Source organism: Zingiber officinale, chromosome 5B, assembly GCF_018446385.1.
Source record: "Zingiber officinale cultivar Zhangliang chromosome 5B, Zo_v1.1, whole genome shotgun sequence".
NCBI lineage: Eukaryota > Viridiplantae > Streptophyta > Magnoliopsida > Zingiberales > Zingiberaceae > Zingiber > Zingiber officinale.
Genome location: NC_055995.1, coordinates 18,951,938 through 18,968,039, shown reverse-complemented (window position 1 = coordinate 18,968,039; position 16,102 = coordinate 18,951,938). Strand labels below are relative to the sequence as shown.

At 39.5% G+C, this 16,102-nt stretch overlaps 1 protein-coding gene across 1 annotated transcript; it reads left to right on the top strand.

Annotated features, from left to right (window-relative positions):
- Window positions 1-12,091: 12,091 nt before the first annotated feature.
- On the top strand, window positions 12,092-13,764 carry LOC121986545 (mannan endo-1,4-beta-mannosidase 5-like). The gene is made up of 5 exons (XM_042540510.1): window positions 12,092-12,418; window positions 12,577-12,771; window positions 12,871-12,993; window positions 13,070-13,278; window positions 13,398-13,764. The coding sequence occupies exons 1-5, from the start codon at window positions 12,092-12,094 to the stop codon at window positions 13,762-13,764; spliced, it is 1,221 nt and encodes a 406-aa protein (XP_042396444.1).
- The last annotated feature ends 2,338 nt before the right edge of the window (window positions 13,765-16,102 follow it).

Genomic DNA, 16,102 nt, shown 5'->3' with positions numbered 1-16,102 from the left:
CAACCAGAGGGATTCATTCAAAAAGGCAAAGAGCATCTAGTATGTAAGTTGAATCAGTCCATTTATGAACTGAAGCAAGCTTCAAGATCTTGGAACATCCGGTTTAATGAAGTAATCCAGTCATATGGATTTATTCAGTGTCTGGATGAGTCTTGTGTATACAAGAAGTGTAACAAAAACGTGGTGATATTTCTTGTACTATATCTAGATGATATTTTGTTAATTGGCAATAATGTCAAGGTATTATCGGATATAAGGGTATGGTTGTCCAAACAATTTGATATGAGGGACTTAGGAGAATGTGCACACATTCTTGGGATCAAAGTTATAAGGGATCGCAAGAAAAGAATATTGTGCCTATCTCAAGCTTCATATATAGATACAATCCTTGCTCGTTTTAGCATGCAGAACTCCAAGAAAGGCTTCTTACCTTTTAGGCATGGAGTAGCCTTATCTAAAGAGATGTCTCCGAAGACATCAAAGGAGGTAGAAGATATGAAGGCAGTTCCTTATGCTTCGGCTGTAGGAAGTCTTATGTATGCAATGCTGTGTATAAAACCAGATATTTGTTTTGCCGTGGGCATGATTAGTAGATATCAGAGTAACCCTGGATAAGAACATTGGACTGTTGTAAAGCATATATTGAAGTACCTGAGAAGGACAAGAGATTCCTAGTTTGCCCAAAATCATCACAATTTATTGTGATAATAGCGGTGCAGTTGCAAACTTGAAGGAGCCACGAGCCCATAATGCGAGTAAACATATAGAGCGCAAGTACCATCTGATACGAGACATCGTCAAGCGAGGAGAAGTTGTCGTCGCCAAGATTGCATCAGCAGATAACCTGGCAGATCCTTTCACTAAGGCTCTTCCGGCGAAAGCTTTTGATCGGAATGTGGAGAGGATGGGAATCAGATGTATGGCAACAGATATGGTAGCTTAGTCTTTTAGTATAAGTGGGAGAATGTTGGAATGTATACTAAAAGCCTAGCTTCTGTAAATATTTTTTTTGAAATAAAAGAATCACATTGGTCAATATCTACATTTATTTGTTAAATGTAATTGTTCAATTAATTTATATAGTAGATAACATGGTGTGTGGTGTCACACTCAGAAGATCATGTTGTCGGTTCTTTATAAATTATAAACAGTTGCTCGCGACTAAGATGGAAAGGAACAAACCATTAGAATAGTCGTAGTGTAATTAAGTATTAGTTTATTTTGACTAATAAATTACACTACTACACTCTAAGTGTATTGAGTAGGATCATTTTAGGTAAGTTTTTTTTATACTGACTTGATAAAAAAACTAGACCTTAGTTATTATGGAAGTGTGTGCTCTTAATCCTAATATAATAACAAACGTATATATTTAAAATTTATTTCTTTGACTTATCAATGGGTGAGATTTAGCTCGATAAATCAATAAGCTCAGTAAGTTGGGAAATGATATTACTTATAGTGTGTGTTGTTGTTTATAGAAGGAATCTGTGTCCTAGTTATCTAGGTTGAGAATGCCCCCAAGAGGAGCTCATAAGGATTGTCATGTTAAACCCTGCAGGTGGACTTAGTCCGACATGACAATGAAGTTGAGTGGTACTACTCTTGGAGCTAGATATTAATTAAGTGAGTTATCAGTAACTTACTTAATTAGTGGACATTCGTTATCTTAAACACAGGGAGACTAACACACTCATGATAAGAAGGAGCCCATAATGTAATTTGGGATTGATGCGGCAGTGCGATAATAATTCTCTAGTGGAATGAGTTATTATCGATGAACTTGAGATGTGTGTTTGGGGCGAGCATAGGATACTCAAGCTCATCGGAAGGCAAAAACCAATTTCTCCTCTAGGTCACTGTCGTAGTCTCATTAAAGTCTCAAGTCTATCCAAATATAACCCCATCTTGGTCTTCACGAAAGGGGTCGGTCCAATGCTTGGTGACCAAGCAAGGGCCGGCCACATCCTCTTCCATGGGAGTCGACCCTATTATTTGATGAACAAACTAGTAGGGGTCGGCCACATTAATCAAACAAGGAGGGTTATTTTGAATTTTTAAAATCTTCTCTTTGGAGAATACTATAAGTTTTAAAAGTGAGATTTTAATTTTAAAAACTTTCCTTATTTGAACTAGGTCACATGTTTTAAAAGAAAGTTTAAAAGATTTTAAAACTTTCCTTTTTTAACCATCCTCATGGTTTAGAAAAAAAGGAAGAGGAGTTTTACAATTTAAATTTTCTATCACCATGTTAAAAAAAGAGGAAATTTTATAAGAGAAATTTTAAATTTTAAAACATGGTTTTAATTTTTAGAACTTTCCTTTTTTAACTCCTACTTTAGGAAAGAGTGCTTGTAAAATTTTAAAATATTTTTTCTTCTTGTAAAATTTTATAAAAAATATATTTCCTTCCTCTTTAAGGGGGTCGGCCACCCGTGCTTGGTGCCCAAGCAATGTGGCCGGCCAAATTGAAAAAAAAAATCATCAATTAATTTTTGGTGATTGATTCAATCAAGAGGAAAGAAAAGGAAAATAAAAAGGGAAAAGGAAAAACTAGAGGAAGATTTTATTTTTTGTAAAAATTCTTTCCTTATTTGCCTTGGGCAAGTATTATAAAAGAAGGGGTGAGGAGGCCTCATGAGACACAACTCTTATTCTCTTGCTTGGAGGATCTCTTGGTGGCCGACCCTCTCTCTTCTCCCTTTCCTTTTGCTCTCTTCTCCTTGGTGGTGGTGGTGGCTGGATTTTAGAGGAAGAGGAAGAAAGCTTTTGGGTGGTGTTCATCTTGGAGGATCGTCACCCACACGATGTCCAAGGCAAGGCGAGGAATACGGCAGAAGATCTTGAGGTCATTAGCATACAAAGAGAAGGTATAATTAGCAATTATTTTCCGCATCATGCTAGTTATTTCTTTTTATAAGAATTCCAAACACAAGAGGCATTAGATCTAGTTTTTTCAAATTAGTTTTTCGAGTTTGTATTTTCTTTCTTTTCGAATTTGTGATTCGATTGTTATTTTTGGTTAACCTAGAGTTATTTAAGGAAATTAAATATTAGTTTTCCTTAAAAGGCTTTGTCTAGGAAGTGGTGGTTACTCCCATATCCAAGAAGGTCTTGTGCCTCACCATGTTTAACCTAGAAGCTAATTTTAGAAATTAATATTTAATGAAATTTATAACATAGGTGGATTTGAATCAATAGTGTTAAGTTCTGCTTGCGATTCAAATCTAAACCATCAAGAATAGATAAGTTAAATTTGGAATCAATGATGTTAAGTTCCGTCTGCGATTCCTAATTTAACTTCTAAAGAACACAATAGGTTATTTAAGGAAAGGTTCAACACTTGTACAAAATTTTTGTACAGTGGAACCGGTATGATTTTCCTAGGACTAACCAATAAGTCGAGCGGCAACTATAAACTATTTCCTTAGTCGAGCGGCGACTATAATCTGTTGCCTTATTCAAGTGACTACTATCAACTCTTGCCTTAGTTGAGTAGTGACTATAAACTCTTGCCTAAGTTGAGCGACGACTATACTCTTGTCTAAGTCGAGCATCGACTATAAAACCTTACGATTTAAGCCGAGTAGAGGCTATAAACCCATGTACGGCTAATGAAACTCAGGCAACATTGAGCCGATAATACTAATGATCTCTAGCCGAGTGGTGGTTATAAATGTCGGAAGACCAAAACTACTGCGACAAGAGACAAGTATTAAAGAAAATGCACGTGAGTGGGGTGTGCCCAAAACCGGGTGAAATCTGTATGGTTAAGGCCCAAGGCATCTGGGAAGGCGCCGCTTAGGTGTTGTTCCGAGACAGCATAGCAGTCGGAGGTGTAGGATCGAAAAGAATTTAGATATCTCCACAATTGCATAATATTGTCCACTTTGAGCCTAAGTCTTCATGGTTTTGCTCTTGGGCTCTCCCCTAAAGGCCTCATGTCAATGGAGATATCCTTCTCTTATAAACCCATTATCTTTCCCATGTGTTTTTCAATGTGGAACTATGTTTGCAACCTTGCAACCCCAACAAGAGGGGCATAGCCCCAAAGAGGGAATAAAAGAAAAGGCAATAAAATAGCAAAGTTCTGATCGGAGGCACGTGAATTGATACTTCATAAAATACAAGACACTAGTAGACCGGCAGAGACCGTACGAGAATTGTCGAGCGATGGGCCCCTTAGAGGCGCTACTCATTCAATCAGTAGGACTTGTAGCCTCCTTCAACTACACTTAAGGGAGAGTCTTGTGATGCGGTGATGAAGGGAGACCCACCCGAGGGAAGTTAGAGTCAAGTAGGGCAGCCACGATGTGGCGGTCAAAGACAATAGTCAAAGGACAAGCTAATGGTGGTCGAGCAGTGACTATAAACTCAGGAGAATTAGAGACAATCGAGTGGCAACTATAAAACCTAGAATGTTGAAAAATAATATTAGTCGAGCGACGACTGTAAACTCGAGCGAGATTAACAAAAGTTGAGCGGTAACTATAAACCTTGGAGCAGTAAATATCACAGTAGAGCAGCGACTATAAACTCTTGTTTTAGTCGAGCAGCGACTATAAACTATTTTCTTAGTCGAGCGACGACTATAAACTATTTTCTAAGTCGAGCGGCTACTATAAACTCTTGCCTTAGTTGGGCAGTGACTATAAACTCTTGCCTAAGTCAAGCGACGACTATAAACTCTTGCCTAAGTTGAGCAGCGACAATAAAACCTTACGATTTAAGCCAACTAGAGGCTATAAACCCATGTACAGCTAATGAAACCTAGGCAACATTGAGCCAATGATACTAATGATCTCTAGCCGAGCGGTGGTTACAAATGCCGGAAAACCAAAATCTACTACTGCAAGAGACAAGTATTAAAGAAAAGGCACCTGAGTAGGGTGTGCCCTCGACTGGGCAAAATCTGTATGGTTAAGGCCCAAGGCATCTAAGGAAGGCGTTGCTCAGGCGTTGTTCTGAGACAACAAAGCAGATGAAGGGGCATAGCCCTGGAGAGGGAATAAAAGAAAAGGCAATAAAATAACAAAGTGTCGATCGGAGGCACGTGAATTGATACTTTATAAAATACAAGACACTAGTAGACTGGTAGAGACCGTATGAGAATTCAATCAGTCGGACTTGCAGTCTCCTTCGACTACACTTAAGGGAGAGTCTTGTGATGCGGTGTTGAAGGGGGGCCCACCCGAGGGAAGTCAGAGTCAAGTAGGCCAACCATGATGTGGCGCTTAAAGTCAACAGTAAAAGGACAAGCTTCTAGTAGTCGAGTGGCGGCTATAAACTCAGGAGAATTAGAGATAATCAAGTGGCGACTATACAACCTAAAATGTTGAAATATAATATTAGCTGAGCGACGATTATAAACCCAAGCAAGATTAACAAAAGTTGAGCGGTGACTATAAATCTTGGAGCAGTATCACAGTAGAGCGGCGACTATAAACTCTTGCCTTAGTCGAGCGGAGACTATAAATTATTTATTTAGTCGAGCAGCGACTATAAACTCTTGCCTTAGTTGAGCGATTACTATAAACTCTTCCCTTAGTTGAGCAGTGACTATAAACTCTTGCCTATGTCGAGTGGCGATTATAAACTCTTGCCTAAGTCGAGCAACGACTATAAAACCTTATGATTTAAGCCAAGTAGAGGCTATAAACCCATGTATGGCTAATGAAACCCAGGCAACATTGAGCCGATAATACTAATGATCTCTAACCGAGCGATGGTTATATATGTCGAAACACCAAAATCTACTACGACAAAAGACAAGTATTAAAGAAAACACACCTGAGTAGGGTGTGCCCCCGACCGAGCGAAATCTGTATAGTTAAGGCCCAAGGCATCTGGGGAAGGCGCCGCTCAGGAGTTGTTCCGAGATAGAAAAGCAGTCGGAGGGGCATAGCCACGGAGAGGGAATAAAAGAAAAAGCAATAAAATAGCAAATTGTCGATCAGAGGCACGTGAATTGATACTTCATAAAATACAAGACACTAGCAAACCGACAGAGACCGTACAAGAATTATCGAGCGGGTGGGGGCCCCTTAGAGGCGCTACTCATTCAATCAGTCGGACTTGCAGCCTCCTTCGACTACACTCAAGGGAGAGTCTTGTGATGCGGTGATGAAGGGGGCCAACTCGAGAGAAGTTAGAGTCAAATAGGGCAGCCATGATGTGGCGGTCAAAGTCAACTGTCAAAAGACAAGCTTCTGGTGGTCGAGCGGCTGGCTTGTCTGCCCAGTCAAACGACTTCTCTAGTCGAGTGGAAGACAGTTTTCTACACTCCCGTCAATATGGGAAGGGCAGCAGGTTCTCATGTTCACAGCGACCGTAAAAGGGATCATCTGCCCAGATGGACTGACTTGCCAGACTAGGAAGAGCTACTCAGCCACGTGACCGTAATAACGGATTGCCCAAGTGGCGGGGCTGTGGCCTCAAGCCGAGCGGCTCCCCCACTCAACTAAGCAGTGGGACTCCTTGTCTCACTCAGCATACCTTCCTGAGAGTCCGTGCCACTGACATGGAGGCATGGTCAAGCGGCGAATCATACAATAGAAGGTTCTACCATTACGTCAGGGATATGCACGTCCCGTTAAGGTAAGGTAAGGTGCTAGAGACACTTTATTGACACGTCCTTTCATAGGATGAGTATGGAAACGTGCAAGCACCTTGGCACGTGTGCCCACATGTTTCTATAGCTCCATATGCTTTGGGACACGTGCTCGCACATCACCGCAGCTCTATATAAAGAGGGGTCCAACCACCAGAGGAGGTACACACGTGCATTCTCATTGTTGCGAGCTTTCATCCACTGTTTTACTGTTCCTCTTTGTTCCTGGTGACTGACTTGAGCGTCAAAGGGTCAACACAGGGAACCATTTCCCTGGCCCAACATTGACGTTTCTGTTCTTGCAGATTTAACGTAGTCTTCACACAATCAACAGAGGAGTCACATCCCCAGCCAGCCGTCATCATCGAGTTTGAACAGGGTAACTATTCTTTAACTTGTTTTACGTTTTTTAGAGACTCGTTAGTGCGTATGACCCAATAGGTTCTCGATTTATCTTGGCTGTCCATAATTAACTACTTAATTATAGAACGATTATAAGTGACACCTATCAGTACATCATGATCCCTAATTAGCCGAAAAATCATAGATGATCTTAGAACTTATTCTAACCCCTTCAACAACTACAATGAGTCGTGTCTTGTTCCTTTCACTCGTCTTATACCCACATGGTTCAAGATATGGTCTATGTATCTGTCCTCACTAGACTGACTACGTCACACCTCATCCAAGTAATATTTCCTCATTCTACCGATTTAAATTACATATACATGTGTACAAGAGTCTCAAACTCTTAACATGTGATACTTTGGCCAAAAACTTTGAGTAATAATCCTAACAAGTAACCATAGGGTATACGTTTCTTCACAAGGAGTGGTGAATCCTCTGTGGGCTATCCAAACATCTTTGGGCATTTTGACTTATACCCAATCATCCCGGGTCCACATCTCAATGAGGTGCTTGCTAGCATGTCAAAGTATAAGTCTCCATGACCAAGTTTACTTGTATACCTCAAGTCGAAGAAAACTTGCACTCGAGCTGCAGTAAGAGCTTCACAAACATATCCATATATATAGATAATCATATGAATTCTTACAGCGAGTCACTCCAATGAACTAATTACCATAATTAGCATCCACCTTTAACTCTCAACATTTCAATATCTCCAGCAAGTTAGAAAACAACTGCTTGACGAACCAAGAAGTATAACCCATGCTAGTCTTACAGAATTGATGATGCGCAAATGCATCAATTCAACGACTAGGAAAATTCTAATACGTTCATAATTGTACATGTAGAGATAATCACTAGTTGCGATCCAATCATAATTTCTCTCATGCTATGAATTTTATTGCACACATTCAGTAAATAAGTTTAAAACAATCAAACATATAATATGCACTCAAATACTAAATCTATATTTAGTAAAAACTGTAAGGCGATTGTCTTAGAACACCCCTCAAAATCTAATAGGTTGGGTAAGGGAACCCTAGACTTGGGTTAAGTGAGTTAGGGTTAGACAATAGATTGAGAAATCGAATGGGCCAAACCCAATCGATTAACTGATAGATTGAGAGTTGTGTGTCACGAGAGAGAAGGCTGAATCGATTAGCCAATTGATTAAGCCTTCACCAATTGATTGGATAATCGATTAGGGGCCTAAATCACAAGCACAGAGAGGTGTTTAATCAATTGGTCAATCGATTCAGAAGGTGTTTAATCAATTGGTTAATCGATTCAGAAGGTGTTTAATCAATTGGTCAATCGATTTAGACCTCCAGTCGATTGGGTAATCCATTGGGGTGTTAATTTTATCTTGATAAGTTTAATCGATTAGGTAATCGATTGGGAGAAGAAGTTCATAAGAACAGTAAGTCTCTAGATCGATTAAGCAATCGATCCAGAGCATCCTCAATCAATTGACCAATTGATTGAGGGGAATTTTTTGTGACGCACAGTGGGCTTCGTAATCGATCAAGTGATCGATTAAAGCCTCTTAATTGATTAGGTAATCAATTGGGAGAAGAAGAAAAGAGCCGTTGTGAGGTTTGGACTATCAGATGTGCTCGGATCTGATATGACAATCGATTGGGGGTAAGATTAATCAATTGGGAGTCCTAATCTGCGGGATATAATACTGATCAAAGATTTAAATCCAGACTTCTTCATATCCGCTCTTCATCGCTAGTTTTTGAAGCTTCTTAAAGATAAGTGTTGCTATACTTTTCAAGTATCAAGAGGCAATTCAAAGCAACAAGAGATCAAGAACAAATGTCCTTCATTGTTGTGCTTATTTCTTTAGTTTTATTGTATTTCTCGTATTTACTTGTACGAGGCTTCTCCACCTCCTAAAAGAAGGTTTCATAATGTATACATAGCCACTCGGCCTACAATCCACACGGCTGGAAATAAAACACAATCACGTAATTTAATATGCAGCTCACATGCCTGGATCGACAGCCACACAGTTGTATACACAGCCCACACAGCTGGAATAGAAAACAAAGTAATAAATAACCCACTCGGCTATAACAAAAATCACAACGAAAGACGTAGGAAAGTCACACAAATTAAAATGATATAATGCGTGTTGGCACAACTTAAACACAACAAAATACCAAAAACGGTAAAGTAGCTACATGGGTAAACATCAATACAATGGCAATACCATAAGAAAAATATGTAAGAAAACAAGAGCAAAGTAAAGACCATCTTCTAATGTGTCATGGGATCGGCAGACATGATACTTCAAGCGACTTTACATTCATCTACTTGCTACTTGAGGGAAATGACAAACCCGACCTGAATCTGATTTTTTTGAGTCAACTGAAATCATTTTTGACACCTTTAACCTAGCTCACTAACCCTCATTTGTCGTGGGTGTATCATGCTTCTTGTTAAAGACAATTACTGCTTGCCTTCTAATAACAGGATGGTAAATGAATTAAATATTTATAAATAAATTTGACGGTCGGTTTAATGAAATTATCATGATGTGAATATGAGATTAGATACTCAAATAGTAAAAATAACCTCTTACACAATTCAAGGTAACACTACGTGTAATAAATCTAATATCATCCGATTTAGAAAACGCACATCTTGGACCCGAGATCAAAATAAAATGGCTATTCTTTTATGTATCCACTTAATTTTATTAGGTCCAGATGTTTTTGTTTATAGTAATCCAGTGCGTATTAGGAAATAATTCGAATGCATCATGGGAAGAGAGAAAATTACTTTACGTCTAATTTAAGCTAAATGGATTCATAAATTTCTATTAGAAGAAATGACAGTAATTAAAAAATATATCTCCAAAAGCTTTCCATAATTTTTATTTTCATCCAAATACATAATTACAATAGAAGAATATTTTAAATATGACTTTTAATGACCATTAATGGTACTTTAAAATTATCTAACAGTTCGCCCAAAAATATAAAAAAACTAATAGATTAGTCAATTAGATTAATGGTACTTTAATGGCCATTAATGGTACTTTTTCTGTCGATTTCTCATAAACTGATAGATTGAGAGTTGTGTGTCGCGAGAGAGAAAGTTGAATCGATTAGTCAATTGATTAAGTCTTCATCAATTGATTGGATAATCAATTAAGGGCCTAAATCACAAGCACAGAGAGGTGTTCAATCAATTGGTCAATCGATTCAAAAGGTGTTTAATCAATTGGTCAATCGATTCAGACATCCAGTCGATTGGGTAATCCATTGGGGTGTTAATTTTATCTTGAGAAGTTTAATTGATTAGGTAATCGATTGGGAAAAGAAGTTCATAAGGACAGTAAGTCTCTAGATCGATTAAGCAATCGATCCAGAGCATCCTCAATCAATTGATCAATCGATTGAATGGAATTTTTCGTGACGCACAGTGAGCTTGGTAATCGATCAAGTGATTGATTAAACTCTCTTAATTGATTAGGTAATCAATTGGGAGAAGAAGAAAAGAGCCGTTGTGAGGTTTGGACTGCCAGATGTGCTCGGATCTGATATGGCAATCGATTGGGAGTAAGATTAATCGATTGGGAGCCCTAATCTGCGGGATATAATACTTATCAAAGATTTAAATCCAGACTTCTTCATATCCGCTCTTCATCGCTAGTTTTTGAAGTTTCTTAAAGATAAGTGTTGCTATACTTTTCGAGTATCAAGAGACAATTCAAAACAATAAGATATCAAGAACAAATGTCCTTCATTGTTGTGCTTATTTTTTTAGTTTTATTGTATTTCTTGTTGTATTTCTCGTATTTACTTGTACGAGGCTTCTCCACCTCCTAAAAGAAGGTTTCATAATGTATACATAGCCACTCGGCTTACAATCCACACGGCTGGAAATAAAACACAATCACGTAATTTAATATGCAGCTCACATGCCTGGATCGACAGCCACACAGTTGTATACACAGCTCATACGGTTGGAATAGAAAACAAAGTAATAAATAACCCACTCGGTTGTAACAAAAATCATAGGGAAAGACGTAGGAAAGTCACACAAATTAAAATGATATAATGCGTGTTGGCACAACTTAAACACAACAAAATACCAAAAACGGTAAAGTAGCTACATGGGTAAACACCAATACAATGTCAATACCATAAGAAAAACATGTAAGAAAACAAGAGCAAAGTAAAGACCATCTTCTAATGTGTTATGGGACCGACAGACATGATACTTCAAGCAACTCCACATTCATCTACTTGCTACTTGAGGAAAGTGACAAACCCGACTTGAATATGATTTTTTTGAGTCAACTCAGATCGAAATCATTTTTGACACCTTTAACCTAGCTCACTAACCCTCATTTGTCGTGGGTGTATCATATGCTTCTTGTTAAAGACAATTATTGCTTGACTTCTAATAACAGGATGGTAAATGAATTAAATATTTATAAATAAGTTTGACGATTGTTTTGATAAAATTATCATGATGTGAATATGAGATTAGATACTCAAATAGTAAAAATAACCTCTTACAAAATTTAAGGTAACACTACGTGTAATAAATCTAATATCATCCGATCTTTTCTAAGAACGCACATCTTGGGCCCGAGATCAAAATAAAATGGCTATTCTTTTAGGAATTCACTTAACTTTAGTAGGTCCAGATGTTTTTGTTTCTAGTAATCCAGTGCGTATTAGGAAATAATTCGAATACATCATGGGAAGAGAGAAAATTACTTTACGTCTAATTTAAGCTAAATGGATTCATAAATTTCTATTAGAAGAAATGACAGTAATTAAAAAATATATCTCGAAAAGCTTTCCATAATTTTTATTTTCGTCCAAATACATAATTACAATAGAAGAATATTTTAAATATGACTTTTAGTGGCCATTAATGGTACTTTAAAATTATCTAACAGTTCCCGCAAAATGAAAAAAAACTAACATTTTTCGGTCGATTTCTCATAAATTGATGCTTAAAAATATCAGTTTCCATTCTAATCCATCTCTCTCTATGTATATGCGATCGATCCAAAAGGTCCTCACTCCATTCAAGCTCATTGCAATGGCGAAGTTGGGCGGATCGCAGCTCTTCTTGTGTGTACTAGCGCTGGTGGCGGCGACGGCAGCAGCGGATCTCCCGGGGTTCGTCGAGAGTATAGACAAGACATTCTGGACGGAAGGGTCTACGTTCCTCTTCAACGGTTTCAACGCTCACTGGCTAATGGGCGACGCGGCGTCTCCCCTCTCCAACGGGAGCAAGGTCACGGCGCTGTTCAAAGAGGCGGCTGCCGCCGGCCTCACCGTCTGCCGCACATGGGCGTTCTACGACGGCTTCAGCAACGACTCGCTTCAGGTGACGCCCGGCGTTTACCATGAGCAAGTCTTCAAGGTATGTATATATATACAAGTGCCATGCATGCTCTCTCTCTCTCTCGCTCTCGCTCTCGCTCTCGCTGTCTATTAGTCAGATCGTAAAAATTGAACACATGCCCGATTAGAAAAAAATGATAATTTTATTTTCTTATGTCGAACGATATGTTTGGTTAGGGCCTGGACTTCGTGATATCAGAAGCCAGGAATAATGGGTTACGAGTGATTTTAAGCTTGGTGAACAATTACAATGATTACGGCGGTCGAGCACAATACGTCGACTGGGCTCGCAGGGCAGGTTTGGTCGTGCCAAGCGTCGATGATTTCTACACACACGATATTGTAAAGGGCTACTTCAAGGACCACATCGAGGTAATTAATTAATCAATAATACTTATGACAGTAATAGATTTTTAATTTTCTATTAAGTACCCCTTTTTTTAATCTCTTAAATCTTTCTTGCCCCTTCAGTATATGCTAAACAGGATGAACACCTTCACAAAGATGGCCTACAAAAATGATCCCTCAATCATGGCTTGGGAGCTCATTAACGAGCCCCACTGCGAGTCCGACCCCTCGGGGAAAATTTTTACGGTATATATTATTATTGGATTGGATGTGGATTTATACGTGTAGAACCCATAAATTCTCATTGATCTGTTATTAATAGGCTTGGGTGCAAGAGATGGCAACCTTCCTGAAGACCATAGACAACAATCACCTTCTTGGGGTCGGACTTGAGGGCTTTTATGGAAGTTCTACACCGGACAAAGTCAAAATCAACAACCCTAATGCGGTTCAAATTGGCGTTGACTTTATGGAAGTCCACAAAGTCATCCAGATCGATTATGCAACCGTCCATGCCAACCCGGATTTTTGGTAAAACATCTCATCAATCCATCAATCCGATTAATTAATTGATTGGATTTAGGATTTAAAGTTTAGAATTTAGGTATTAATTAATAATTAAAAAATAAAAAAAAATGAAATTAATGCAGGTTAAAAGGGCAAAGCGAGGATAAGAAAAAAGAGTTCATAAACCAATGGCTTTGGAACCACTGGAAGGACTCGCTGGAGGTGCTGGGGAAGCCATTTATGCTGGGGGCGTTCGGGAAGACGAAAAAGGATCCAGGATACTCGGAGCAGATCCGCAACGACTTCTATTCCACGGTCTACGATAGCATCTATAGCATATCGAAGAATGGGCACAAGACCTTCACGGGGGGTTTAATGTGGCAGCTCTTCGTCGAGGGCATGGAATCGCAAGACGATGGCTTTGAGATTATTCTGTCGCAGGACGCCAGCGCCACCGCACTCATCCTGAATCAGTCAAAAAAAATGGGAGAGCTCGCCGGCGCTGCCTAGCAGCTGCCTCATCGTCGTCATTAAACTCACTTGTAGGGCTTTAGTTTATGTGATGTGCCATTGTTCTTTTTCAGTATCAACATCTTGTATTGGATTCTTAATCCTAAGTTAGTCGAAAAGGATAATTATCTACTGTGTGTCACCATATTAAAATAAATCTAATCTAATTAAACTGATCAATTAAAACTTTAAATATTTGAATTTTGATATATATATATATATATATATATATATATATATAATTTTGATATCTTACGCCACATGGTCAATACTAATAAAATCTTGCCTTAGTTAAGCAGTGACTATAAACTCTTGCCTAAGTCGAGCAGCGACTATAAACTCTTGTATAAATTGAGCAACAGTAGAGGCTATAAACTCATGTACGGCTAATGAAACTCAGACAACATTAAGCCGATAATACTAATGATCTCTAGCCGAGCGGTGGTTATAAATGCCGAAACACCAAAATCTACTGCGGCAAGAGACAAGCATTAAAGAAAACACACCCGAGTAGGGTGTGCCCCCGACTGGGTGAAATCTGTATAGTTAAGGCCCAAGGCATCTGGGGAAGGCGCCGCTCAAGAGTTGTTCCGAGACAACAAAGCAGTCGGAGAGGCATAGCCCCAGAGAGGGAATAAAAGAAAAATCAATAAATAGCAAATTGCCGATCGGAGGCACGTGAATTGATATATACTTCATAAAATACAAGACACTAGCAAACCGACAGAGACCATACGAGAATTGTCGAGCAGGTGGGGGCCCCTTAGAGGCGCTACTCATTCAATCAGTCGGACTTGCAGCCTTCTTCGACTACACTTAAGGGAGAGTCTTGTGATGTGGTGATGAAGGGGGGCCCACTCGAGAGAAGTCAGAGTCAAGTAGGGAAGCCACGATATGGCGATCAAAGTCAACAATCAAAGGACAAGCTTCTGGTGGTTGAGCGCCTGGCTTGTCCGCTCAGTCAAACGACTTCTCCAGTCAAGTGGAAGACAATTTTCTACACTCCCGTCAATATGGGAAGGGCAGCAGGTTCTCATGTTTGCAGCAACCGTAGAAGGGATCGTCTGCCCGGATGGACTGTCAGGCCAGACTAGGAAGAGCTACTTAGCCACGCGACCATAATAACGGATTGCCCAAGTGGTCGGGCGGTGGCCCCAAGCCAAGCGGCTCCTCCACTCGGTTAAGCAGTGGGACCCCTTGTCTCACTCAGCATACCTTCCTGAGAGTCCGTGACACTGACATGGAGGCATGGTCAGGCGGTGAATCATACAATAGAAGGTTCTACCGTCACGTCAAGGATATGCACGTCCCGTTGAGGTAAAGTAAGGTGTCAAAGACACTTTATTGACACGTCCTTTCATAGGATGAGTATGGAAATGTGCAAGCACCTTGGGACGTGTGCCCACACATATCTACAGCTCCATATGCCTTGGGACACGTGCTCGCACATCACCGCAGCTCTATATAAAGAGGGGTCCAATCACCAGAGGAGGTACACACGCGCATTCTCATTGTTGCGAGCTTTCATCCACTGTTTTACTGTTTCTCTTTGTTTCCGGTGACTGACTTGAGCATCAGAGGGTCAATACCGGGAACTCATTCCCTGCCCTGGCATTGACGTTTATGTTCTTACAGATCAGACATAATCTTCACACAGTCAACCGAGGAGACACATCCCCAGCCAGTCGTCATCATCGAGTTTGAACAAACTCACTATTCTTTAACTTATTTTACGTTTTTTAGAGACTCATTAGTGCGTATGACCCAATATGTTCCCGATTTATCTTGGTCGTCCATAATTAACTACTTAATTATAGAACGATTATAAGTGGCACCTAGCAGTACATCATGATCCCTAATTAGCCTGAAAATCATAGATGATCTTAGAACTTATTGTAACCCTTTCAACAACTACAATGAGTCGTGTCTTATTCTTTTTACTCGTCTTATACCCACATGGTTCAAGATATGGTCTATGTATCTGTCCCCACTAGACTGACTACGTCACACCTCGCCCAAGTAATATTTCCTCATTCTACGGATTCAAATTACTTGTACATGTGTACAAGAGTCTTAAACTCTTAACATGTGATACTTTGGTCAAAAACTTTGAGTAATAATCCTAACAAGTGACCATAGGGTATACGTCTCTTCGCAAGGAGAGGTGAATCCTCTGTGGGCTATCCAAACATCTTCGGGCATTATGACTTATACCCAATCATCCCGAGTCCACACCTCAATGAGGTGCTTGCTTAACATATCAAAGTATAAGTCTCCATGACCAAGATGATTTGTATACCTCAAGTCGAAGGAAACTTGCACTCGAATTACAGTAAGA